The sequence below is a fragment of the Rhinolophus hipposideros genome (assembly GCF_964194185.1).
Source record: "Rhinolophus hipposideros genome assembly, chromosome: 5".
Classification (NCBI taxonomy): domain Eukaryota; kingdom Metazoa; phylum Chordata; class Mammalia; order Chiroptera; family Rhinolophidae; genus Rhinolophus; species Rhinolophus hipposideros.
Genome location: NC_138051.1, coordinates 4,973,762 through 5,001,252, shown reverse-complemented (window position 1 = coordinate 5,001,252; position 27,491 = coordinate 4,973,762). Strand labels below are relative to the sequence as shown.

At 42.1% G+C, this 27,491-nt stretch overlaps 1 protein-coding gene across 2 annotated transcripts in view; it reads left to right on the top strand.

The window, feature by feature from the left end:
• Positions 1–27,491, top strand: part of THSD4 (thrombospondin type 1 domain containing 4) — a 578,057-nt gene that overhangs the window by 517,430 nt on the left and 33,136 nt on the right. For both annotated transcript variants that reach the window (XM_081050341.1, XM_081050340.1), the window contains 2 exons: positions 24,608–24,783; positions 27,155–27,251. In XM_081050341.1, coding sequence (XP_080906467.1) covers positions 24,608–24,783; positions 27,155–27,251 — 273 coding nt within the window. The remainder of the gene's footprint in view (positions 1–24,607; positions 24,784–27,154; positions 27,252–27,491) is intronic.

Here is a 27,491-nt window from a genome sequence, read left to right as displayed (position 1 = left end):
TAATTAGCAAAACTAAACCCAAAGATAACCAGACCCCCTTTCCTTAGCGGCCACCTCCATGGCTTCCGTGGTTAATGAAGCATTGCCGTGTGGTGGAAGAGGGTTCTCCTCTAACCCCAAGCCGCTCATCCAGGGCCACCTTCTTACCGTACACAGGAGTCCCTGTGAGGAGTTGAGGTAAATAAAATGTCCTTCATCTTCACATTTCTGGGAAGGTGTTGCTGTCCTAGAGATGTCTGACAGCTCCTCACAGACTCAATCCCAGGCAGCGGCTGGGATGGCCTACTCCCTATCCCAGCGTGCGGTGTAGCCACTCTATTTCATCTCTAACACCACGACAGCACCCAGGAGGAAACTGGAGCTGTTGTGGGTTTTTTATCAAGGGAAAGGATTTTGCAGTCAGTCATGCATTCGTTCATTTATTCAATGACCATCTCAGGGTTGCCTACTACTCACAAAGGACTTGAAGAAGAAAAAACAGGCATAAGCTTTTCCCTCCATCAGCGTGTAGCCAGTTAATCTAATGGGCAAGATAAGAAGTAATCAGTGATAAATTCTCTAAAAGAAATATATTCAGTGTTACAGGAATCCAGAGAGGGAGACAGTGCTTCTACTTGGGGGTGGAGAAGGGAGACAGTCAGAGAAAGTCCTGGAAGGAGGCTTAACCTTTCTGTTGTTTTTATGATACACTTTGAAAAAAAATGGAAGTTCTTAATTTTAGTATGGTTCAATTTATCAGTCTTTTAAAGTTAATACTGTTTTTTTGTCCTGCTTAAGACATTTTTGCTTACGTTCTCCTATATTATCTTTTAGAAACTTTTTTTTATCTTTTAAATTTCGTGAGGGTGTGTCCCAGTTTTTTTCTCCCCAATACAGATAATCATTTATCCAGCACCATCTATTGAAAAGACCATCCTTTTTCCATGGCTCCAGTGCCACCGTTAACATAAATCTAGTTCACACACACACACACACACACACACGCACACACGCACACACGCACACACGCACACACGCACGCACACCTATGTACACATACACACCTTACTCTGGATTCTCTAGTCTATTGTGTTGATCTATTTTATCACATTGTCTTAATTACATACTTTATGAAAAGTTTTAAGATTTGGTAGAGAGTATCTTCCCACTTTTTTTTCTTTACAATTATCTTGGCTTTTCTCAGCCCTTATATTTCCAAATGAATTTATATTTGGAATATAAATTGTAAATTTATAGCAAAACAAATCCTATGGGAAATTTGATTGGAATCAAATTGAATCTGCAGATCAATTTGTAAAGAACTGACATTTTTATAATATTGGGCCTTCTGGTTCATGAACATTAGCATATGCAGGACATGCAAGCAGGGTGAGGAATTGCGTCCAGATAATCACAAAGCCTAATCACAGAGACTGTCAGTCTAACCCTTTATGCTGCATGTGAGGAATCTGAGGCTCAGACTAATTAGGGACAAGTCTGGAGACGGAGCCTTTACCTAAACTCAGCTTCTGGCCACACAGCGTCCTCCTCACACAGGGCAAGATCCTGGAGGTATTGAAGTTCTGACTTCTTTTGGTGGAATGAGGATTGCAGTTGGCTTTGCAAATAGGATTTTGTGACTGATTTAGATGCCAGGGGTAAAGGAAGAGCTCCGGAAAAACCGTTTTCCAGCCCAGCGACTGGGAGGATACCTGAGCCGGGAACAGGACGCAGCAAAAACTGGGAGAGTAAACAATGTGTTTGGTTTGGGACATGTTGAACTGGAGGTGTTTATGAAATGTACAGGGAAAGTCCTAATAGGCCCTAGAAAGTAATGCTGGAGTTCCGGAAGGAGTCAGCACCTAAGATATCAATTAGGAGTCCTCTCTTCAGAGAAAAAAGTTGGGGTTGTCCAAGGGCTGGGATGGAGGGGAAATAGAAGCTGACCAGACTGTAGCAACAGCTCCATTTGGAGAAGAGGAGGCAGGGGGGAGCCGAGGCAGGTCAGAGGTAGGCAGGTGTCGGGGACGCAATACCAAAGAGGTGAGGGCGGAGAGAGATTTCACAGGGAGCAGTCTGTGCCCCAGGGGAAAGGGTTAACATGCCGCTAACATGACGTCTGGGAAGAGGAAGCTGGAGCTAGTGACTAAAACATGACTCTTAACTTTTGCAGGTGCAAGGCAGCCAGAGTAAATGTTACTTAGGAAGTTTGACAGTGAAGAGAGGAGAGAGATTAAGGGGTGCCAGGGCCGAGACAACTTCTAGTTCTTTTCATGGTTTGATTTGGTTTGGTTTGGTTTGGTTTGGTTTGGTTTGGTTTGGTTTAAAAGCCTTTGCAGTCTGCTCAGCTTCTATTTCCCATTAAACATGTTTATTGTAAGATGGGAGGAGCTGGCAGAGAGAGGGAGATAAGAGATGGAAGAGAGAAGGACTACTGGATGGAGGGTGAGCCTGAAGGAGGAAGGAGGGGTGAAGGTCAAGGACATGGCCTGCTGACAGTTGGAACTGAAGTCTCTGAGCTGAGGTAAGAGGGCCAGGCTGGAGAATCCTACAGGGGGTGAGTGCTGAAGCCCAACGGATCAAGTCAGTCCCACAGGAAGAAGAAAACCAAAGGGCTGAGGCTTTAACCTTGCGAGAAACCCAGAGTTCAAGGTCAAATAGGCACCAAGGAAGGGACAGCAGGAAAACGTACTCATGCTGTCCCGAGGCCCAAACAGGTCAGTTTGCTGTACCCAGCCCTGAAGATGGGGCTGAAGGAGGTGCCCCTCAGGATAACGTTTGCTCAGGAGACAGGTTCGAATGATAAAGCTAGCATCCACTAAAGCCACATATCAAATGCATGATTTCTCTACTTGCAGTGGACTTCAACGTCCAAATACCTTAATTAAACCAATATGAGAATATTTAAGGCATCAAAAGAACAAGGACATTATTAATTTGGGAATCAAGGCAATTAACACTTGATCCCTTTAAGTCATTTCCTCATTTAGCTCCAATCTCAGTAACAAACATTCCTGTTGCTCCATGATAATGTTCCTGGATCTAAAACTATAGCTTTGTTTTTTACACCCTCTGGGACTTATTTCTTATCTTGGGCTTTTTTGAAGTCGGCAGTTATCAGATGAACCTTTAGCTCACCGGACTTGGGTTGAATAGGTAATTTCCCCCCTGAATCGTAAGAATTCAAGCCAAAATTCCAGGCCGGCTTTAAGCAATAAATCCTGTAATTAACTTGTAACCAGGCACGCTAACGTTTTGCTTGGAGAAAGCATCGCTTTCTCAAACAGATGCCTTTCAAATAAAAACAATTTTATGCCCTTTTTCCAGTGCTTGGGAATAACCAGTGTGTCATGTAAGAGTTGTACATTCTTACAGATTTTTTAAATCCAGTTTCCTCTGGTTTCCAAGTTCTTCCATAGAAGCTGCACTATCTCCTACAAGGATATTGTTTCTAACAGAGTTACCTTCCGTCTGAACTGTGCTGGAAGTTTTGTGGAAGTCCTACGGAGCCTGGTTAGTCGTGATGTTCGTCCTGCCCACCAGATGGGGCAGAAATGGAACCCAGGGCTGTGTCAGGTTGGGGTGGACATCTGTGACTGCTACCAGTGGCATCCCAAGGTGGGAGAGGAGGGACAGTGGCAGGAATATTTTATCATGGTGATAATAAATGACAGACAGTTTAATACCGTTTTTAAATTTTAAGTACCCTCCTAAATCTACAGATAGGACACCTCCTCTTTGCCTGCATCTACGTAGGACAGACCATCCCCACTGCCCGGTCCACAGATATCAAGTCAGTGAAAGAGGTGAAATGAAGACCCATAGTAGAGTCCGCCATAGGAGTTTGAGATGAGGAAGTCCTGAGAATATCCCAAACATGCATCCAGAAAACCAAAGTCCAGAGTCAGAGCCGAGCTTGAAACAGAGGGGGCGTAGAGTTAAGGTATCAGTTGACAGAGAATTTCTTAGGGCAAAGGCAAGTCAGGAACCAAAGGAAAAAGGCATCACGTGTACGTGCAGGAAGGGACCCATCACAAGATGGATTATGAATTTTTGCCAAAATGGTTGCCACACTCTGACCTATTTTTTGTTTCCGTCGTTTTGGTTGAGCCATACACATGGGGCCTTCCTCCAACAAGGTTTTTAAGTCACCACATAATTTCTGTGAGCATTCAGAATGAAGAGCACGGAACGCTGCCTGAAGCCTGGCCTAATTTTCTCAATTCTGTGGCAGAGACCCCTGGCCTGCGGTTATGGTGCTGCACACACACTGTGCAGAGAACTTGGGTGGCCCTGGAACACTGCCAGGCAAAGCAGCAGCAGTAACGGAGGTTTACCTTCCGTGAGGTCCTGGTCCTGGCCTGCCGTGTGGGTATGCGGGAGGTGGTGTGGCCTGGCGTAAAGATCTCTAAATATGGAAGCGGGAGACTTGCATTACACCCCCAGCTCTGCTACTTACTAACCTCAGGGTTTTGAGTGCTCTCTTGTTTGTTTTAAAACTAGCTTTCTCAGCTGAATAATAGTATTAGAATAAGGATGGCTGGGGGCTGGGGGGGGAGTAATTGAAGTAAGGGTGTGAGTACTTTGGGAACTATAAAAGGCGAAGAGATACAAGGGTGAATTATCTCTAGGCTCTGCTGATTTGGTTTTCTGGTTGTCATAGGCCTCAGCCAGTCATTAGCAATTAGTACCCAAATGCAAGATGGAGGAAAAGCAGCTTAGCAGCAGTAAAGGCTCTTTATCAAATCAGCCATGTGCTGGAGCTGCATAGAAAACTGCAGGAGTCCAAGCAGAGTGTGCAGAAGGAGGGACGTCCTTTTTCTCCTCTCCGGAGGGTGATCAAGTCCATCCTAGAGTGCTGCACATCAGGGGAGGCGCCTCACTTTACCAGGAATAGAGACCAGCCAGATAACATGTTGCAGGAGGAGACATCTAGGAAGCCCCAGTGTTTTAACTGGAAGGGAAAACTCTGGGAGGATTGTGAAAGCTCTCTGGATTTTGTGGCTGTTCTTATGTGGGAGACAGATTTGACTCGTCACATGTGTCTTCCAGAGGAGGGTGAACACTCCAGAGATACAGATTTCAGCTCATCTAAAGCAAGGGTGACCAAACTTTGTTGCAAACTAGGGAGCTTTTAAATATCCCACTGTCCAGACGACACCCCAAATCAATTAAATCAGAATCTCTGATGGTGGGGCTCAGGCATCCATATTTTGAAAACTCTCCAGATGATTGCAGTGGGCAGCCAAGTTTGCAAAGCAGTAATCTCCATTGGAGAGTAATAGCATCCAAACTCAGCAAAGAGGGAGTGAGCTGCTACAGGTGTGGAGAGTCCCTGCCATTGAAGCTGATCAGACCCAGGCTGTGTCCCCTGGTGGTGATGAACTCAAACCTTCCAGGGATGGTTAGACTAAAGGGGACAAGCCTCAAGGGCACGCCAATCGTGAGAGGCTGAATCAATGCTCTAAGCTGGAGGTTTTCCAATTTCTTCAATAGTTCCAGGGATCTATTTGTTCAAATAAAGTATTTAAAACAAACAAAGGGAAGAGGGAGGTGGATTCCTCTCCCCAGCCCCATCTATCCTACACTCTTCTCACAATGACTGAGGACACTTCATGGAAATCTGGGAGCTTAATGAAAATCTCTAGGACTCCAGGGAACATGATTTTAAAAACCGCCAATTTAAGGGAAGGGATTTCCACAGAAATGAATTTTGTATTCAGCCATCTGTAGTTGGAATTTTGGTTATTTTGATGAATAGAAGCAGCAAATCCCAAATGGAGGAGAGCCAACATAAATGACCATGGACCTAAACTATTTACTGGCATCAGCGAGTCTGTGGTAGACCCAGGGCTGTAGAAACTAGACCCGGGTGTATTTCTGCTTATTATTTAGTGCCACACATGGGATATAAGAGCCACCTCTTCTGGCTCACCATGGTATTTCCAAAGGGAAGAATGTTTAAATATTGAATGCTGCAAGTTCCCAGGCTTTGCATTCACATGTAAGAACCTGGACTGAGTTCTTTCTTAATGTCCTACAGTGTGCAGAGCAAGTCTTGAAGCCACGTGTTCTCATTTCCAGTATCTTTTTACAATTTCATGGCCCTTCTGTGCCACACAGACTCTAGTTTCTGTACCAAAGCCATAACTTACATATGGCAGTCTAAGTGCAGAGAAAGGACTAGGAACTGAAAACAAATAGAGTGAGACCTGGTTCTGCTATTAGCCAGTTGTGTGACTGCAGACGAGTCACCTAGCTTATCAGTTTCCTCCCCTCTAAAATGGAATTCATTATACCTGCTACATATTTCACAGGATTATTGTGAGGTTAAAAACATAAGCCATGATCATATTCTCTAAAGTTATATAAAATATGCATGATTATTGAAAGCAAAAATTATAACATTGGGAGAATGTCAATGTATATAGGTGTCATACACGTGACAAATATAACATAAATAGGGGATGGTAAGAGGATCCATCATTTTTAAGACTTCTACATTTTATTTGAAGTTGTAAATATTAACTCTAAGTTAACTGTGACAAATGAGGTTTGTATATTATAGTCCTTAAACAATAACTGAAAAATAGTACAGAGCTATGACCAAAAGCCAATAAATAAATTATATGAAATACTAAAAATGATTCAACTCCAAAAGAAGGAAGGAAAACAAAGAACTGGGGCACATAAAACAGAAGAGACAAACAGAAGACTGGTAAAATGGTAGATCTAAATCCAGTTAATAATTACGAGGTGTGATCAAACAATATGGTGAATGTTTAAATTTTTTTTAAATGTATTACTATAAAGGACACATTGCCATTAATCCCCCTCCAAATACTCCCCCTCACTTCAAACACAAATCCCATTGTTCTTGCCACTTTCTGAAGCAGTTCTGGAAGTCCTCTTTCGTGAGTGTCTTTAGTTGTGCTCTCGTGGCTGCCTCGATGTCCTGAATCATCTTGACTTTGGGGAAGAGCCAGAAGTCGCATGGTGCCAGATCCAGTGAATACGATGGATGAGGACACACCGTAATGTTTTTATTTGACAGAAATTGCCAGAAGTGATGTGTGACATGGTGCATCGTCACGATGGAGGATGATTTACACACACTTTAAAATACACCTTCTCTCAACCGTAACTCACTCCCGACTGACTGCACCAAACAAGTTGGAACTTGTCACACACTATTACTAAGGTTCAACACCGTTTGCCATATTGAAGATCCCCTTTCTTTCTGTTGGATGGCACTCGGCAGCAATATTCACCGCAATATTTTGTGATCACAACGGAAAGGCTCCATGTCAGACATCGCTTCTGATACAGCAATTTCTGTCAAATAAAAACATTACGGTGTGTCCTCATCTACCTTATTCTCCGGATCTGGCACCATGTGACTTCTGGTTCTTCCCCAAACTCAAAATGACTTTGATTTGGAACATGGAGGCAGCCATGACAGCACAATTAAAGACGCTCATGAAAGAGGACTTCCAGAACTGCTTCAGAAAGTGGCAAGAACAATGGGATGAATGTGTTCGAAGCGAGGGGGAGTGTTTTGAGGGGGGTTAATGGCAATGTGTCTTTTACTGTAATTTTTTTATTTAAACATTCACTGTTGTTTGTTTTTTGTTTTTGTTTGTTTTTTTTATCACACCAATGGTCTAAAACACCAAATAAAGAGAAAAATTGCAAAATAATAAAGATGAAATTAACCAAGAAGTCATAAATGCATATGCACCTAAACAAAAGCCCCAAAACACATAAAACAAAAAGTGAAAGGAGGGGGGGTGGGTGATGAGGGTAAAGGGGATCAAATATATGGTGATGGAAGGAGAACTGACTCTGGGTGGTGAACACACAATGGGATTTATAGACGATGTAATACAGAATTGTACACCTGAAATCTATGTAAATTTGCTAACAATTGTCACCCCAATAAATTTAATTAAAAAAAAGTGAAAGGAGAAATAGACAAATCCACAATTATACTTGGAGAGTTTAGAATTCCTCTCAAGGAATTAATAAAGCAAGTATACAACTTAACCTAATTAACATTTATACAACATTCTATCCCTCAGCAGCAGAAATACACATTCTTTCCATGTGCGCATGGAACAGTCACCAAGATAAGCCATATTTAGGGCCGTAAAACAGACTTAACAAATTTTAGTATAGTTATAATCATATAAAATATGCTTTTTTTGTGACCATGATGGAATTTAAGTAGAAATCAGTCACAGAAACAGATCTGATAATTTTCCAACTATTTCAAATTAAACAAAATATGGAAATGACACACCACAAGTATGATGTGAACTTGGAAAATATTTTGAACTGAATAAAAGTGAAAATACAACATGTCAGAATTTGTGGGATGCAGCTAAAGCAGTGCTTAGAGGAAATTTATAGCATTAAGATGCTTATACTGGAAAAAAAAGATCTCAAGGTAATAATTTAGTCTTCAACATTGAAAAACTAGGAAAAAAAAGAGCAAATTAAACCCAAAGCAAGCAAAAGGACAGAAATAATAAAGATAAGAGCATAAACCAGTGAAATTGAAAATAGGAAAGCAATAGAGAAAAATCAATGTGCTTATATGCACCTGTATATTTCTTTGGTGAAATGTCTGTTCAAATCTTTCACCCAATTTCTAAATAGATTTTTGTTTTCTTGCTGTTGAATTTTAAGAGTTCTTTATGTCTTCTGGATATAGAATCTATAGAGTGTTTCACAGAGCAGAAGTTTTTAATTTTGATGAAGTTCAGTTTATCAGTGTTTTCTCTTAATGGATCTAGCTTTGGGTATAATATCTAAGAAAACCTCACCTAATCCAAGGTCACAAAAATTTTATCCTACGTTTCTTCTAAAAGTTGTATAGTTTTACATTAACATATAGTTCTATGATCCATTTTAATTTGTTTTTTGTATAAAGGGTGAGGTATAGGTTGAGGTTCAATTTTTTTGCATATTGATGTCCAATTATTAAAGCATCATTAGTTTAAAAGACTACCCTTTCTTCCTTGAATTGCCTTTGCAACTTTGTCAAAAATCAATGGCCATATTTATGCAGGTCCATTTCTAGACTCTTCTGTTCCATTGATCTATGTGTTCATCCTTTTGCCAATACCACATTGTCTTGATTACTGTAGTAGGCATAGAGTGAGATTCAAGGTGGGTTAATGCCTAAAATAGGTAAGCTTCAGAACTGTCCATTGCACATAACTTATAATAAAGTTTGAAAGCAGAATGAATAAGATTAGTATAGCAGCAAGGATGCTTAAATTTTGCCTCGGGATTTTCATTTGTTTATATTTTCCTCAAGCTCGTATCCCATTTTTCACGTAGAAATAAATTTGTAGGCTATTTTAAATAAAAATATGCTTATATTTTATTCTTTTTTATGGCCAAGTAACATTCCATTGCATATATGTGCCACTTCTTTATCCAGTGGTATATCGATGGACACTTAGGTTGTTTCCATATCTTGGCTATGGACAGAGGGTGCATATATCTTTTTGAATTAGTGTTTTGGATTTTTTCAGATAAATACCCAGAAGTGGAATTGTTGGATTACAAGGTGGTTCTATTTTTAATTTTTTAAAGAACATTCGAACCATTTTCCATGTAATCTCACTTACATGTGGAAGCTGAAGAACAAAATAAATGAACAAGGAAAACAGAGATACGCATAGACTCATAGAGACAGAGAACAAACTGATGGTTGCTAGAGGGGAGGGGCTTTGGGAAGCTGGATGAAAAAGGTGAAGGGATTAAGAAATAAACTGGCAGTTACAAAATAGTCATGGGGATGTAAAGTACAGCATAGAGAATACAGTCAATAATGTTGCAACAACTATGTGTAATGTTAGGTGGGTACTAGACTAAGCAGGGGGATCACTACATAAATTATATAAATGTCTAACCACTATGCTGTCCATCTGAAACTAATGTAAAATAATACTGGATGTCAACTGTAACTGAAACAATAAATAATTTTTAAAAAGAATATGCTTATATTCAAGTGCATGTGTGTGTGTGCACAGGCACACTCACGTGCACACTCACACGTGCAGGTCTTCAGAGAATGTAGGTTGGGTATCATATCCCTGATTCTTGCGGTTGTCCATGTCTCTCATATGCCTAACCTGTGCAGCAGGGGTTATCAAACTGGAGTGTGCAATAGAATCACCAGGAGGGCATGTTAAAATGCAGATTTCTGGGCCCCACTTCCAGGGATTCAAGTTCAGGAAATCTGTGCTGGGCCTGAGAGTTTTCATTTCTGCTGCTGAGGCTACAGATCCAGGGGAACTTGGGGAACGTAGCTCTAGACCTGGATTCTTCCATCGCTTGGTGCTCAGTATTCCAAGTGCATCAACAGTGCCCAGTGGGGTTCATTCGATTGTGAGCTCCAGCTGGGAAATGGAATTGAAGCAGAAAAGTAAAAAACCCACTATATTCTTGGAGGCTGAATTGAGTGAATTCTTCTAGGGAAAAGAACAAGCAAAAAAGATAAAAGAAGTAATTAGAGATATAGATGAAGAATGGCTGAATGTTGATGATTCTTGAAGCTTGGTGATGGGAACATGAGAAATTATTTTACTGCTTTGTTTATTTTTAATATGTTTGACATATTCCATTTTTAAAGGAAGTTTCTTCTTAAGAAGTAAACTGAGATTATAAAGTAGAGGAGCCTAGCAGAGGATAGATGAGTGAGAGAGAAAAATTAAAAATGCTATTTGCAAATTGTCAAGGGAGCTAGAGATAAGTCAACCCCACAGGGCTTTGTAGACTTTCCCTCTAAGCCCCTCGTAGCCTCAGAAAGTTAATAGTTACATGAGATGAAGGAGCTAGTCCAAGGTGGTTCTCCATCAAGTCCAGATTTCTATGAAATTTTCTATTTTATCTTCCAAATGTGATTTTGCATTCTAGTTAATATCCATTTGGTTTCATCTAAAAATAATGTTTTAAATTATTATCACTTGGAGAAACTGTCTCCTACCTGTTCCATCATTAGATTCATAACTCATAACTCCACAGGCGTAGCTAAGCACATCCTGTGGTTGTTTTTTTTTAGATTAACTGCTTCTGCCTTTGCCATTTCACTAGTTAAGACTGAATTGGTGCCGTCATCTTGGAACCCTCAGCAACAGTGCCTTTGGATCAGTTGTTTGGCATTTCCCTCACAATCTTGCATTTCTTCATTGAATTCAAGCTTATGCTTCAAGCTTCCTATTTTCAGTCACCAATTTTTGTAATTAAAAAGAAATCACCCAAATCCCCAGCTTTGGAGGCCTTTGGGTTATACAGTGCCTAGAACAGGAATGGAACTAAGTTCAATTGTATGTTTATATTTTTAAAAAATAAAGCATGTATTCAGAACAGAATGTGGGAACATTTTGTGAGTGTGTGTGTGTGTGTGTGTGTGTGTGTGTGTGTGTGTGTGAGAGAGAGAGAGAGAGAGAGAGATATTAAAGGAAATACTATTTTGGTTCATGGTGTAATAAAATTTAAAGCACTAGCTGTCCCATAATGTTGAGAATTCTGATTATTCCCCAAGTCATTCCAGTTTAGCCACAAGTTTTGTGCTATGGAATTGGAAGTAGACTCTGGGCTTTTTCTCTATTTATGATAGGTTTCTTTAATACTAAAATTCTGGATTCAAATATTGATATTTTACTCTGTTGCAAGCTAATGTATATACCCACCACGCTACAACCACCAAACATTTACAACCCTGAAACACACAGCATAAGTTAGATAATAGCTGTCTGTATTAGTTTCCTAGGGCTGCCATAACAAAATACCACAAACTGGGTAGAATAAAACAATACAAATCTGTTCTCTCACAGTTCCAGAGACCAGAATGCCGGAATCAAGGTGTCAATAGGGTTGGGTCCTGCTTGGGGGCATAGAGAGAATCTGTTCCGTGTCTCTGCTCACCTCTAGCATTTGCTGGAATTGTTGGCCTTCTTTGGTTTGTGGCTGGTTTACTCCAATCTCTGCCTGCCTACATGGCTGTCTTCCCATGTACCACTGTGTCTGAAGGTCCACATTGCCTTTTGTTTTAAGGACACCAAACATAGTTAGATATAGGGCCCACCCTAATCTAGTACGATCTCATCTTCACTTGATTACGTCTGCAAAGACCCTGTTTCTTAATAAGGTCACAGTCACAGGTTCTGGGTGGACATAAATTTGGAGGAACACTGTTGAACCCAGTACAGTATGTATGTGGCCATGCAGATGCACGATTGCACAGTAGTATTTATTACCTTCTTCCTTTTCTTCATAGAGCACTTTCCTGTTTTACAAAGTGTGTGTGGGGTTTTGTCTCTTGCTGTATACGCCGGATGCTTCCTATTGGACGTGTTCTAATCACCCACGTGGAACCCTGTAACGTAGGGTCCTCGGAGACAACTCCATGAATTCACCACAGAAGTTCCTCAGTGAGAACTTTTGGGGCAGAGCCGACCAGAGGATGGGAGGCAGACAAAACATTGGTGTAGGTGGTAGCTGGGATGGGCAGGAGGCGATGGCAGTGGGAATCCAGTGTGATGGGAAAAATAAAATAAGACAAGAGAGGTGGGCCATGAAGGTGAGCTGAAGAATCAGGTTGATTCATTCAGTTTTCTGCTCCTGAGGTTAAAAAACTCTTGGGGGACTTAGAATCAGCATTTAGAATCGTAAAACCAACAAGACAGCGGTTGATTGAGCCTCAAAGAACAGGGCGTAGCCACTGAGATTAGGGTGAAGAGGTTAGAAGCAGGAGATAGCAGCATTTAAATATGACCCTCCTTAGGAGAGGGAGGCACTAGCAGTGTCCCCCAACATCTACTGAGATCTTTCTCTAAGGTACCATGTAAGACAGTGCTCCTGCCCTATGAAAAATCACAGTACAATTTAGGGGAAAAAGCAGAGACACAAATTATCAATATTTTTCCATACGTGATTGAATGCAGTAAAGGGGACTGTCTGAGGTGGTTGCAGGTCACATCAACAAGACCTCGACTGTCCATCAGGGGACAGGCTTTACCCTTCAGGCTTGGAAATTTCGGGGCAGAGGAAAGACAGGAGACAAGGTATATTTCAGAAGACATCTAGAGTGGCATGCAGGAAATGCGTGATTCTCTGTTACGGTCCACGTATGAGGCAAAGAGAACCGAGCTGCAGAATGACTGGACAGGAGAGGAGACGCAGGGAGACCAACGTGGCTGCAGTTCAAAGGATGTGATGTGCCTGGTGAGTGATTGGCTAAGGGGGAAGAAAGATAGAAAGAGCCAAAGACGATTGCCAAAACTTGATTCTGAATAATGGGAGAATAATATTTTTAAAGAAGGAAGGGTTAGGAAGCAGGCTCATTTAGGGCGAGAAAGGTACTGGGTTTATCTCTGGATGAACTGAGCTCTACGGAGACCCACTGGAGTAACAGACTCCTGGATCCTGCTCAAATGCCACCTCCTCTCTGAGATCATCTACCCTCCCATGGAAATGTTACCAGGCTCTCTGGCCACAATGTATTAGCACGTGTCTGAGCTCCCAAAGTCGTGGAATGGGTCTTACCTTTGCAGCCCCCCAATACTTATTTTGCCCAGTTTACTTTCTTTCTTAAACCATGGATGGAATCTATTTCATACAACATTATTTGGGGCTTAAAAACACAGATTTTCTTTATAGTTAGTAAGTATTCAAAGGAAATTTGGAGTCGAAATAAATCAAATGTTAATATCTTAAAGAATGGGAATTAGCCGTACTTAGCTATAATTTAGCAATGAAATGAGAACAAAGACTTGGCATTTCTCTTTATTCAAACCCCTCACAACCTGGAATCATAGAGTGCCAAAGAGAAAGCCAACCTTCTTTCTCTGATTTTCAGTCCAAACGTGTTACCTCATATTTTAGAAAAATCACACGGATTCAGTTTTTTCCAAACCCCAAATGCCAAAGTGAATCTGAACTGAAAAAGTACTGTGATACGTGCATATATTTGTTTAACAGAAACCATAATTTGGACCGTTTATCAAACCGGGCCGGGATCTACTGAGAAAGAAACGCTTGCTTTTTTGTCATAGAATGTTTGTGCATCGCTTCGTGTGTTTCCCATTTGGGTCAGGAGGAATGGAGGCCATTTTTGAGACTGGGATTCTTAAACAGGAATACCCAGATAAACAGGACTTGAAGGAGTTTCTAATACACGCTTATCTGAACTCCAAGGTTAAAATAATATAGGTCAGAACAATACAGCTCATGATTTACTTCTATTCAACAAGCATTTATGGAGTGCCGACCAAGAGCCAAGTCGTGGGCAAAAATGCGGATGTCACAGTTTCTGCCTTTAAAGCACTCACTTTCTAGCAAAGGAGGCAGGTATATAAATATATAGTATAGCACAGGGAAATAAACTCAATACTAGAAACCAGCCATAACGTATATTTATGTGTGGTTCTACTTCTTTCTATCGCCATCAAAGTTGCACTCTAAGCCTTCTCCATATTCAGGTCCTAAAACTTATTCTGAACCACTTTTGGCCTTCGGCACTTTTGTGGGGCCAACCAGTGACAGAATGGTTTGTGTGATCTGTGCCCTGGGCCTTGCTCTAGCATGTTTATATCCAGGATAGCAGCAATTTGAAGCATTTGGGGGAATACTGGAGCTTTGTCTGAATTTATTCTTTGATTAAACACATTGTTTTCCCGTCATCAAATTATGTATTTCCAGCAGTTTTCTTCTAAAAGTTAGCTCGAAGCTTTTGAAAACTAGACGTAGAGCCACAGAGTAGTGAGTGACTCAGGATGCAGGAATTAGTGGACCAGCGTCTGCTAACTTTGGAAATTCTATTGCCTGGTCCAGCTCTGGCTGTAATCAGTATCACCTGGGCAGCTTTTATATCTCAATGCCCAGACTGTGCCCCAACCAATTAAAAGCAAACCTCTTGGAGGTGGGACCCAGGCATGAGTATCTGAGGGAGAAGGAGTCAACTCGTGTGTTTGAAAAAACTTTTTATTTGAAAATACAAACAGTCCCGACACGTGACAGTTCAAATGAATGACCTTTCGACTTGATGATGATGCGTAAGTGATAGGCCTTCAGCAGAAACCTTACTTGAATTTGGTTCTTTTCCCGGGCGTACGATACGTGGTATGATCCTGTCGTGATGCCAGGCCGTGGCCCGAGCCGCAGCGCCCAACTCGCCAGGCAGTCACCAGGGGAAACGCGCCATCCTCTGCAGTGCACTCCCGGTGTTTTTTGTTTTAGTTCAAACATCATTCAAACATGCTTCAAACATCGTTCAGGCCCTGTGTGCCTTCCACTGTGTACGTTAATAGTGAGGACCCACACAACCATTCTGTTTTTCACTTTCAGTACAGTGCTCAGTACATTACATGAGGTAGTCAACACTTTATTGTAAAATAGGCTTTGTGTTAGATGATTTCACCCACTCTAGGCTAATGTAAGTGATCTGAGCCCTTTAAGGGAGGCTAGGCTAAGCTATGATATTCAGTAGGTTAGGTGGATTCAATGCATTTTTGACTTATGATGTTTTCCACTTACCTTGGGTTTATCAGGACGTAACACCATCATCATAAGTCGAGGAGTGTCTGTAATTTGAAATTCATAAAACGTTGCAAAAATAATATAAAGGACTCTTTATTCCTTTTATCCTGAGTCACCCACATGTTTTTCCTCTGAACCATTTGAGGGTGTTACGTATATCATGTCCCTTTACCCATAAACACCTCGGTTTCAGTGAATGTTTTTTAAGAATAGAGACATTCTCGTACGTAACCACAGTATAGCTAACGGCCTCACACATTTACATTCATACAATACTTAAACGTATTTAATTTACCATCCATATTTCAGTTTTGTCAGCTGACCTAACAATGTCCTTTGCAGCACTTGTCTTCCTCTGGTGCCGGATCCATTCTAGGGTCAGCTTTGCATTCAGTCAGTAATTTTTTCTCCTCATTTAATCTGTAAGGTTTCCATGGACTTTCATGATATTGACACTTTTGAAGAATACAGTTCCCCTCCTTGTTACAAAATGGACTGTTCCTCATTGTCTGATGAAATGATGCCAGTTTCAGCCGGAACACTACGTAGGGGTGTGTCCTTTTCAAGATACCACCTCAGGAGGTACACAACATCCACCTTTTTCACCAGTGATTTTAATTTTGAGCACCTGGTAAAGTGTTGCCCAATTCCTCCACTGGACAATTATTCTTCATTTTTCTCCCTTGCAACTAACAAGCCGTTTGAGGGATCAGTAAGACCAAGGAACTATCCTGCTCCACATCAAAATTTCCCCCCAAAGTTTAGCATCTGTTCACGATTCTTGCCCAATTCAATCTTCACCGTGATGATTGCAAAATAATTGTCTACCTCCAACCAGCCCTCAAAATCCCTCCCAAGAAAGAGCTCTCCCTTCTCCCCCACATATTTATTATATTTATAAGAATAATCAACTTATTATTGGTATGAACTCATAAATTTCCTTTTTTTAAGAAATCCATAATTCATTACCCCTCTTATTTGGGTGCTCAAAGGGTTCCAGATGTGGCTCGTAGGAACCCCTTCAAAGCGACTCCTATGCCCTCGTGACATGTCCCCATTGGTTTTGTGAACACTTCTAGGCTTATCTTGTCCCTATTCTGTACCACCCCTGAAACTAGTCACCTCTCCAGGAAACGGTGCCTTTTGATGAGGAATGGTGTTAGAGACCAAGATCAAGGTGGTAGGTATGCTTATTGCTAGTGGAGTGTTTTTGCTTCTTAGCCCTCTTAGCAGACAGAGCTAGGAAATGTGTGTGTGTGTTCCATTCTACTCACCTACATATACATACATATGTACATAGAAACATGCACATATACATAATCTCAAAATCATAAAGTCACACTGCCTCAAATTCAAATCCATCACCACAGGGTTCTATGTTGCCATCCCCCGTTCCATGTTTCTATGTATCCTTTTCCACAGTGAGGTCCCTGGCTCCCAACAACATCGCCTCCAGGGTACCACCACTTTGGGAAGATGTTTGGCATGTCTACTACAACATACATGTACCTATAATGTAGCACTTCAGCATCCGGGTATATCCTCAATAGAAATGAGGACCTATGTCCACCAAACACATACGAGAATGTTTATAGCAGCTTTACCCATAAGTGCCAAAAACTGGAAACAATCCAAAAGTTGATCAGTAATAGAAAAAGTAAATAAATTGTGGCATAGTCGTATAGTACAATGCCAAATTTCTACGAAAAAGAATGAACTGACAAACGCAACAATGTGAACATATCTCATGGGTATCAAGTTAAGTAAAAGATGTCCAACACAAAAGAGTGTGTGTGGTATTATTCCATTTATGTTAAATTCAAAAACAATGGTGCTAGACAGCAGAGTAGTGATAACCCTTGAGGCTTGGGGGGATGGGGTAATGACTTTGAGGGGACAGAAAAGAGTCTTCTGGGGGGGGGGCTGGAATGGTCTATATCTTTATTCAGGTAATAGTAACACAGATGGAATACAAATATTTTAAAAAACAAGCTATAAACATAATTTAAATACTTTGCTATATGTAAGTTATATCCTAATTTAAAAAAAAATTAATACAACTATAAATCGAGCTGCCAATGCAGTTAACTCAACTGAAATGACCTAATCAGACCAATTTCACATGTGTTCAGGAAATGACAACTACATCAGACCTTAATCATCCGCCTGGCAGCTACTGCTTTTCTGTTGTAAGACACATCCAGAAACAGTAATGGGAAAAATTGTGCATCCCAGCATTTAACAATACAGCATGTGGGCTTACTCAGCGTCTGGAGATCATTTTATGTTGCGTTGAGTTGGACTCTCTTTTACACCTCCCCACTCCCAAGGATTAGTCACAATCCAAACCCTTAACGGCTTATGCCTTATGTATAAAGTCACACGATTATAGGCGTCCTCTAGGATGGATTGCTGATACGTCGGAAAAACTTGGCTCTGGGAATCCTAAATGTTTGCAGACAGTGAGGGCAGGTACTTGGTGACAGCTTCAGTAGGAGAGTGCGACAAAGGCCCCCACCCCCTGACTGGCCTTTTGCCTTCCTCCTCTCAGTGTCTGCCCTGTTGCCCAGGCAGAGCCAGAAAATGAGAGGTGAAACCTTTCCTTTCTTGATTGAGAATCCTTCTCTTTTGATCAGGACTCAAAAATAAGACATGAGGGAAGATGTACCGCAGTGGGTCGCCAACTTTAAATGCACCACAGCCACTGGGAGTGGGGGGGTGGCTTGATGCTAGACCCTCACCCAGAGTTTCTGATTCAGCCAGCCTGACCCTGCGTATCTAACCAGCTTCCAGGGCGGCTGATGTTGCTGGTCCAAAGCCCACTTTCAGAAGTGCGGGTGTAAGGGAAAGAATATGGAATCAGAGCATCAAAGTTCTAGTCCTGGACGCTACATGATAGTCTATGACCTTCAGCGAGTAACTTGATCTCTCTGAGCGTATTTCCTCTTCTGTATAAGAAAGGTAATATGTGTCCTGCTTGCCTTATAGGATTGGCATTCATATTATGAGTTCATTTCTGGGATTTTTTATTGAAGTATAATTGACTTATAATATTATATTAGTTTCAGGTGTACAACATAGTGATTTGCTATTTATTAATATACATTACAAAGTGATCACCACTAAAAGTCTAGTTACCTTCTGTCACCATACAAAGTTATCACAGTATTATTGACTATATTCTCTATTCATTTGTGTTATGAAAACCAGCAATTATTAAACCAGAGGTTCTGCAGTTTTTGTGCCGTGGACTCCCTTGGCCATCTGTGGATACCTTCTCAGAATACTGTTTTTAAATCCATAAAATAAGATATAGAAGAGTACAAAGGAAACCAATTACACTGAAATATAATTATCAAAATATTTTTAGAAAACAAATTTGCAATATAGAAACATGTGCTTCTTTAACATTAAAAAAGGAACTCTCATGGAAGGTCTGACAATTATTGTCATTTCAAAATAATGATGAGTTTTTAGACAAATTTTTAAAACATTTGTAACATCAGTAATGCCATGTGAATACATACATGATTTCTATTGGTGACAAAGTCAGAGCACTGCTGATACTATTATGGTTTGTTGCCTACATTCATAATAGAACGAATGCGGAAATAAAGATGTAATTGCCACAGCCCTCCAATGTGGCAGTGTGAAGGGAACAGTGGTGTTGCATTTTCAGGGTATCCAGATGAGCCACCATATTCTGAGACTCGCTTGGGTGTGTGCCTACGTGGGGGTGTCTGTGGAAGCTTGTGGACTTGATGGAAAACGGCGGGCTTCAGACCTCCAGCTGGCATTGTGGTGGTGCCAGCGGTGTCCTCTCCCTTTGCCCTCCAGTTGGTTGTGCCGCTTCCCAAACAGCATCTAAGAACCGCAGAAATATTAAGAAGCTTAGAATTTTGCTAGTAGGAAAAACTTAATCTTCAGTTTTCAAAGAAAGACACAGACATCTAGTCACAGTGATATGTCTGCTGTAAGGAAACCCCCTTCTTTATTTGATTGTGGAAGCCAGTGGTCGTGATGGGCAATAAGATTATGGGAAGCAGGGCTTGGATATATAAGCAACACCTGTATAACTCTTGGAGAAAGGCATTGCTGGTGCAGATAATTTAGACCAAATATGTATGCCTCGTGTTGACAGCTAAAACTGGAATAAAACCCAGTGCCAAACGAGACTGGAGAGTTTTTCATATTTACATGGCTCTGAGGTTGCCTTTTAAACAGGCTTTGCCAAAGCTTGACCTTCAGTGAACACACCCACTAGCAAGAGTCAGGAGTCACCTGCACCTTTTGTGGGGTACTCCTGGGCATGATTTATAGCCCTGGAACTGCTTACAGACACGTAAGCTGGAGATGCAGCTGCTTTTGATATGCCAAGCCAAGTTGGGGCTTGTTTGGGAGCGATTTAAAAAGCTAACCCATGGGTATATGGAATCAGGGCCATGTTTGCTAAAAATCTGATATAGCTTCTTTTTATGTTTTGTTGTTATATGGGTAAAGGTTCATCTAAACCTTTAAAGGAGATACAGAGGTAATGGTAGTAGATGGTAAGAACATTAAGGGTCCCCATGTTTTATTTCCTGGGAGGCCCTTGCAGCTCTCTTTTATACAGTATTTCAAATGGTTCTTGATTGGACTTTTTGGTTTCCAGATAATAACGTGTTCTCTACAATATTGCCATTAAGAGCAATAAAATCTTAGCCAGAACTTACCTCATTTCTGAGCTTTTGATGCTCTGAATGGGATTTTAAGGAGTAGCTGTGAAAGGGGGGAAATATGCATATCCCTCAGGAGTACTTCTGCTTGTACAGCGTCCTTTATTAGAAATTAAAAATTTTAAGCCTTAAAGAAAGTAATAGAGGTATATGGTAAAACAAAATTTAAATGGTAGTAAACAGTTATACAATGAGAAATGGCTCCCTTCTCATCTCTCACCCCAACCTAAACCCTGGTTCCTGTCCCAAAATGTTAACAGATTAATGACTATCTTTCTCTAAAAGTTTATTCATGTGCCTACATGTTTTAAGTATACACCTCTATTTAAAAGTATATACAAATGAGATCATATCAAACACATTGGTCTGCATTTTATTTTCTTTAAAAATGTGTCATGGGGGGTGACTGGATGGCTCAGTTGGTTAGAGCACAAGCTCTGAACACCAGAGTTACTGGTTCGATTCCCACATGGGCCAATAAGCTGCACCCTCCACAACTAGAGCTGCCGCCGAGCTGCCGGAGGGGCAGCCGGATGGCTCAGTTGGTTAGAGCGTGAGCTCACAACAACAAGGTTGCCGGTTCAATTCCCACATGGGATGCTGGGCTGCGCCCCCTACAACTAAAGATTGAAAATGGCAACCGGACTTGGAGCTGAGCTGCCTCTCCACAGCTAGATTGAAGGACAACGACTTGGAGCTGATGGGCCCTGGAGAAACACACTGTTCTCCAATATTCCCCGATAAAAAAAAATATTTTTTTTAATATGTCATGGACTGCTTCCCATGCCCCCACACACAGATCTATCTCGTGTCTTTAGGGTCACATTGTGTGGATATCCAAGATGACAATTTACTTAAGCAGCCCTTTACTGGTGGATATTCAGGTTGTTTTTAATCTTTCTATATTTAAGAAAAATCTGCAGAGAATATCCTTGTTACAAACACTCACATTATTTAGAGACAGATACCACGCAAGTACTTTCCTAGGAGTACAGTTCTTAGGTTAAGGGTCTGGGCAGCTACCGTTTTCACATGTAACCAACTGCCCTCCCAAATGGTGGAGTCAGTTTGCATGCCCACCAGCGGTGTTACGGGTGCTTGCTTCTTCACACACCTGTCAGTTCTGGAGGCATTAACTCTTTTAAAACGTTTGCCAATCGGGTGGGTCAAGGATACCCCATTTTGATTTGCACTCCTTCAATCATCACTAAGGTGAGCGTATTTTCATTTGTACTTTTCTGTGCATTACCTACTTATCATTCCTCGCCTGTCTCTCTGCTGAGATGTCGCCTTTCTCTCTATTTGGTGCATGCAGCAGGGATGATGAAGGTCCTAGTAGGTGGTGAGCACTCTGCCGGGCTCTAGAGCTAAAATGGGGAGGAAACACCACTGTCTTTGCCCTTCGGGAGCTTACCGTGTACTGGCAGGCAAACATTAATCAAACCGTGCTCTGAATGGGCGTAAGTACAAACTGAGTTAAGTGCCTGGAAGGGAAGGTTCTTGGATCTCTTACCACATGTGAGAGAAGAAACAGGCCTGGACCAGGGGTGGGAGGAGACTGCCCTGAGAAGCTGACATCTAACGAACAAATAGGATTGGAGAGTGAGGGAAAGCATTTCTGGAAGAAGGAACAATTTTGAGGAAGGAGCATGATCTATTTATTAGAGGAGCCAAAAGGTCAGGGAACAGAGCACAGAGAGAAGGACAGTGATGCGGGATGGGTCTGGACCACATTACCTGGGGCCCTCGCCCCATTAATGATGGGCTTCCCCTCCCCCCCCAGAGAAATAGAAAGCCATTGAAAGATTTGGAGCCTTAGTTGGTGATCAAATCAGCATTCTGAAAAGATCACTCTGGCTGAAAAGGAGGGAAACAGGAAGACCAATCAGAAGGTTTTTGAGTTAGTCCAGATGAGCTCTGGTGGTACGTTAGCCTTTGCTTATGACAGTGGACATGAAAAGAAGCAGATGGGTTCAGGAAATGTGAGGAGGTCAAATAAAATTTGATGATGGATTGGATATTGGGGATCAGGAGAGGAGGAGGTATCCAGGAATCCTATGTTTCTAATTAGGTGGGTGGTGGTCCGTTTACTGACATAAGAAACCCTGGACGAGGTCAGGGATTAGTTCAATCTTAGACAATGCATCTGAGTGAAACTGTCAAGTAGGCAATTAGATATAAAAGTCTGGGACTAGAGGAAAAGTCCAGATTGGGAGTCATTGGATATAGTAATTAAAGGCATGGGCATAGGTGAAATGGCCCATGAAAGAAGTACAGCACCCAAATCACGCCTACTCTTAATCCTTAAAGAATGCTAAGCCAAGTAGGAAAAATGAGACAGAAAATAAAAACAGAGAAGCCGAGAGCAGGTGGAAAGCAAGCCGAGTGTGGTGTCCCAAAACCAGGACAAGAATGGTTCAAATCGGATGGAGTCGTCAGTAATGCCAAATGCTGCTGAAATGTCTCGCAACAGGAGGCCTGGGAAATGCCCACTGGATTTAGCAACAAGGCTAAATGTCACAATCTTGGAGACATTAATGTGAATTGTTTCAATGGAATAAAGGAGGCAGGAGTCAAATAGGAGATGGCTAAAGAATGACTGGGAAGTGAGGAAATGGAAACATTAAATGGACCACTCTCAAGAAGTGCGGTTTTGGTAGAAAACAGCCCAAACCTGTTCTTCCTCAGTCTCCACTCTTGACCCTTCATTGCCACTCAATAAGCTGAGTTGATTTTATGATTCAGGATGCAGTGCCTCAGTTCCCCAGGTGATGTCACTCAGTAGCCATGGGGTAGAGTCTGCAGGGGAGGCGTCCTCAGAATTGGAGGCCCTTCCCCCCCAGCAGCCTCTAACTCTGCAGGCCTGGGAAGGCCCATTGTAGAATCACTGCTGGAAATTGGTTTTGGAAACTAAGAGTCCCCGTGTTTTAGAGACACCCACTGAAACATAGAAGGATAAATGGGGTCTGGGATTTGCGAAGTGAACACGATGGGTCACAAGTTGATCACTGTTGAATCCCGGCAATGGGTACCTGGAGGTTTCTCATATTGTTCTCACTGCTTTTGTTTATAGATAAATTTTTCTACAATATGTTGTGAAAAATTAAATTTAGGAACTCTGTAAAGTGAAAGTTCAAAAAGCCAGTGACCCCCACGGGGCCCACTGTGTACATGGCACTTCGTACAGGATCTCTTTTAACCCAATCTGCCATTGGCTTGTGCCTTTCAAGATGCCACATGTCTAAGGGAAGAAAGTCTGCTCTCACATGCTGTCCTTTTCTTCTCTCAGTAACCCTAATCCTTGTTTCTTACCTCCCCTGTGAGTGTGGGCTCCAAATTGCAGCTCCATCACTGACCATCTTCATGTCCTTGAACAAATTCTCTCTGGTCCCTGAACCACTCTCTGAAAGACAGGGACACACATCTGCTTAGCACTGTTATGAAGACTGATTCTGACAGTGCGTGTGGAATATCTAACATAGTCCACAGCCTCCAAAGCCCACAGAAGGCAGGGAGGTAGGTAGTATAAATGAATGAAGCTGACCAGTAGAAGAAAATCACAGGAAACCTCCTGGCCTTCTTTAGCTTTGCCATTTTTAAGAGATATACAAGTGGGAAAAGTATAAGAAAAATAGCAATGCAAGCACAATCACACAGAGAATGAATGAATAGTTCATATTCATGAGTAAGTGGGTAATAAGCTGAGACTTAGCCTCAGTGTTGGGGAGTATTGGGGAGTGGTGGGGATTAGGACAAACCAGAGCCTGTAGGCCCTGTGCAAAATGGGCCGTCCTCCCGAGTTCCAACGGACTGCTGCCTGGAGGGAATGGAGCCAGTGTTAACATGTCTTCTTGTTTTATAAGACAAGCTAGAACTCTAACTTTTTTATGTGAAATCTCCCAATTCTTAAATTTAGGTTCAATTATACTTTTAAAAAAAACACTGCGATGGCCAAACCAAGCCCATCTGCGGGCCAAAATCAGCTCATGAGCTGCCAGTGTGCAACCTCTCACCTAGATAATGGGCTATAACACCGTTTCCCCTCCCCCTCCCTTTTATCTTCCTCCTCTCGCTTTCTTCTTTCCCTCTGGTTTTCCATATCCTTCTCACCTAACCACTCCCACCCTTCATTGTTATATCCAAACCGTGGATCAAAGTGGGTTGAAGACCTGGTTAAGCCCAAAGGGATGTGGTCTGGATGCCTCGTCCTGCCCCAGGGCCTAGATCAGTGCCTGGCACATAACGGACCCTAATGAACAACTTGCTGTGTAAGGAAGCCAGCAACTGGGATCAGGGGAGGTCAGTTTCTTGTGCACACCCTGGGCTTACTTGAGAAACTGTCTCATTTTTCTCCACAGCCTTGCGAAGTCGTTCTGGCCGCTCCATCATCAACGGGAACTGGGCAATCGACCGGCCCGGAAAATACGAGGGCGGAGGGACAATGTTCACCTATAAGCGTCCAAATGAGATTTCGAGCACTGCTGGAGAGTCGTTTCTGGCTGAAGGTCCCACCAATGAGATCTTGGATGTCTATGTGAGTTTGGATGTTTCTGGGCTAGTCTCTGGATTTTGTATCTTGTTGCTTCAAAGGGCCACATTTAGAACAAACAAGCGACACATTATTGCCCCAGCTCAATAAAACCACTTGAGTGGAGTCTTTTGAGGTGTTCTTAAATCTTGGTGTTCATCTTTACTAGTCACCCTGAATGTACCTGGCTCACAGAAACCTTAAACTCTACCAGATGCTTCTAACCCTCAGCGTTTATTGACCCAGTAAAACCAATTTTACTTGTTGAATCAAATCAGAGGCAAAACATATCCTTTATTTCATGAGCATTGGATCTCCTCCAGGCACTTTCCTTCTAATGCTAATTTGGCATGTTTTCTTTCTATGGCAAAAGGAAGCAAATGCCTAAAGCAAGACAAGACTGCTCAGAGCTCTTCTATTAAAACCAATGAAGAAAGGAGTGCTCCAGAGTATCCCAGATGACACGATAAAGCTCTGAGATTTACTAGATAACACAATACAGAGATTTACTAAAAGTCCCCTGCTTCGCAGAAGACAAAACTTTGATTTATTTTACAAGAAACTAAATTATTAAGCTATCTAAGAGTTAAAAGTGGTCCTTAATTTTTAAAGAAACTACTAGAATCCAGTCTTCTTAAAAAGATCAGGTAACAAAAGCTTGAAATCGGGTTTTTATGATAAAAAGAATGAGCTCACCCACAGATACGCATTCTCTCACCACCTACAAAGCCATGCTGGTCTACAAGATGTGAGCTGTGTGAGAGTTTTATAAATATTGCTTCTCCGACTATACAGTTACATGCTCGTTCCTCTCGGGCCTAGTGGCTCGAGGACCAGAACAGTAAAGGAAGCCTTGTTATAGTTAATTTTGAATATTTTTTTTACGCTGTCCAGTGGGTTGTTGGACTCTGAGTAAGTTTCGAATAGCATCAGGGATTCAAACCCTGGGTTGTTAAAGGCCCATCGTGGGTGGTCTGGGACATGGTAGCCAACAATAACTTCATAAACGGGACAAGGTCTGCACTGGCGGAATGAATGCTCACGCAGAAGAGGCACAGAAGAGAGAGGGAGGGTTTCCGGCCTCAGACCCATTGTCAAATTGTGTGAAAGGAGAAGCGAGGGATGAAGGGGAGACAGCAGGAACCTGAGGTCACACCACCATGTCTGGTGGGGTTCTGTGTGCACCACCACGGTTTCTGAGTATAAGGAACCCAGGGGGTCTCATGTCTGCCTTCTGCGGGTGATTTATAGAATGGAGGCCCCAGTTCACATGGAGGGAGGGGGCAAGAGATGACAGCATAAATGGACATAACAGACATAATTGGGAACCAAACAGGACCCCACCCAGGCAGGAATAACTCTGAGGCACTTGTAGCTAAAAAGACCTAAGAGATCAGCTGTATTCTAAGGTTCTTCTTCTCCAGCTGAAGAAATCAAAAACTGAGTTGAAGGGACCTGTTCTGGGCTACACAGCTGGTCAACAGCAGTACAGGCAGAAATATCAAAACGGAACAGTGGCTCTTTGCCTGGCTCATATCTGCGCTGCATTTAGCCCCCTACCCTCTTGCCTACCAGGAAAACCGTGGGCCAAAGGATTTGTGTGTGTTCCAGAGCCAATAGGGAGGGATTCGTTCTGTTGGGCCATGCAGATAGATTTGGTGTTTTTGTCTCAGACAGTTTCCTTGCTGACTTCCACAGCCGGATGCAGTTTCATGCTTGCTATCTTCCTTTTGTCATCAGTTCCTGAGAGAATAGGACCCAGAGAGAAAGTTACTTCCCTTATACCTGTTTTCCTGACCCCATCTTTTTGTGATTCTGAAGTTTTCTATGGATGAGAAGGGGTGGGACCCAAGAGTCAACGAGGAAGAGGGTTGGGCTGGACCTTTGCTGTGCCAGCCTCATCTGCCAGGTAGAAAACTTGGAAGGAAAACGAGAGGACTCCAGGGCTGGCCCTGCCAGAGGTCTGGCTCTTTTTTGCTGACTCTAACTCGCCACCTAGTGTTCCAATAGGTTCTCTGTAATGTAAACATGTATCTATTTTGGACATTTTGAGAGCTCTGAGCAAAATCTAAGCCACGGTATGAGGATGGTTGGGAGCCAACAGAAAGGTTCCACTACCATTGCCCATCTTCCTATTTGGAACTTATAAAATCTTGACTTCCAGCCTAGTTTTCTTCTAAGTTCTTCATTTTTCAAAAGCAAATAAAAAGCCATCTGGAAATAGTTTTTGTTTAATCTGTCACAGGTCCACTAATATTATTACATGTGAATCAACCCACTCATTTATATAGTACCACTCATACCACTGAACCCAGAGCCAGGAGGAAAGGGACGTGCGTGCGTGCCAGTGCAGTGACATCGGCTTTTGTGTTGTCAGATGATACACCAGCAGCCCAACCCAGGAGTCCACTATGAGTACGTCATCATGGGGACCAACACCATCAGCCCCCAGGTGCCACCTCACAGGAGACCAGGTAAAATCCATGTTTTGCTGCCAAGCACTCAGGTCATTTCCTTTCAAAGCACATCTCTCTTCTTGCACAGCTATTCTCTGTCTCCTAGTCAACACAGAGAAAAGCCAGGGACATATTTCAGAGTCAGTGGCCCAGATAGCAGAAGATTCTTCACCATTTGTCTGAGCCTTTACTAATAAGAGTGTTGCATGAACTTGATTCAAAAATGACATGAACATCTGGGTCTTTCTTTCCAGTTCC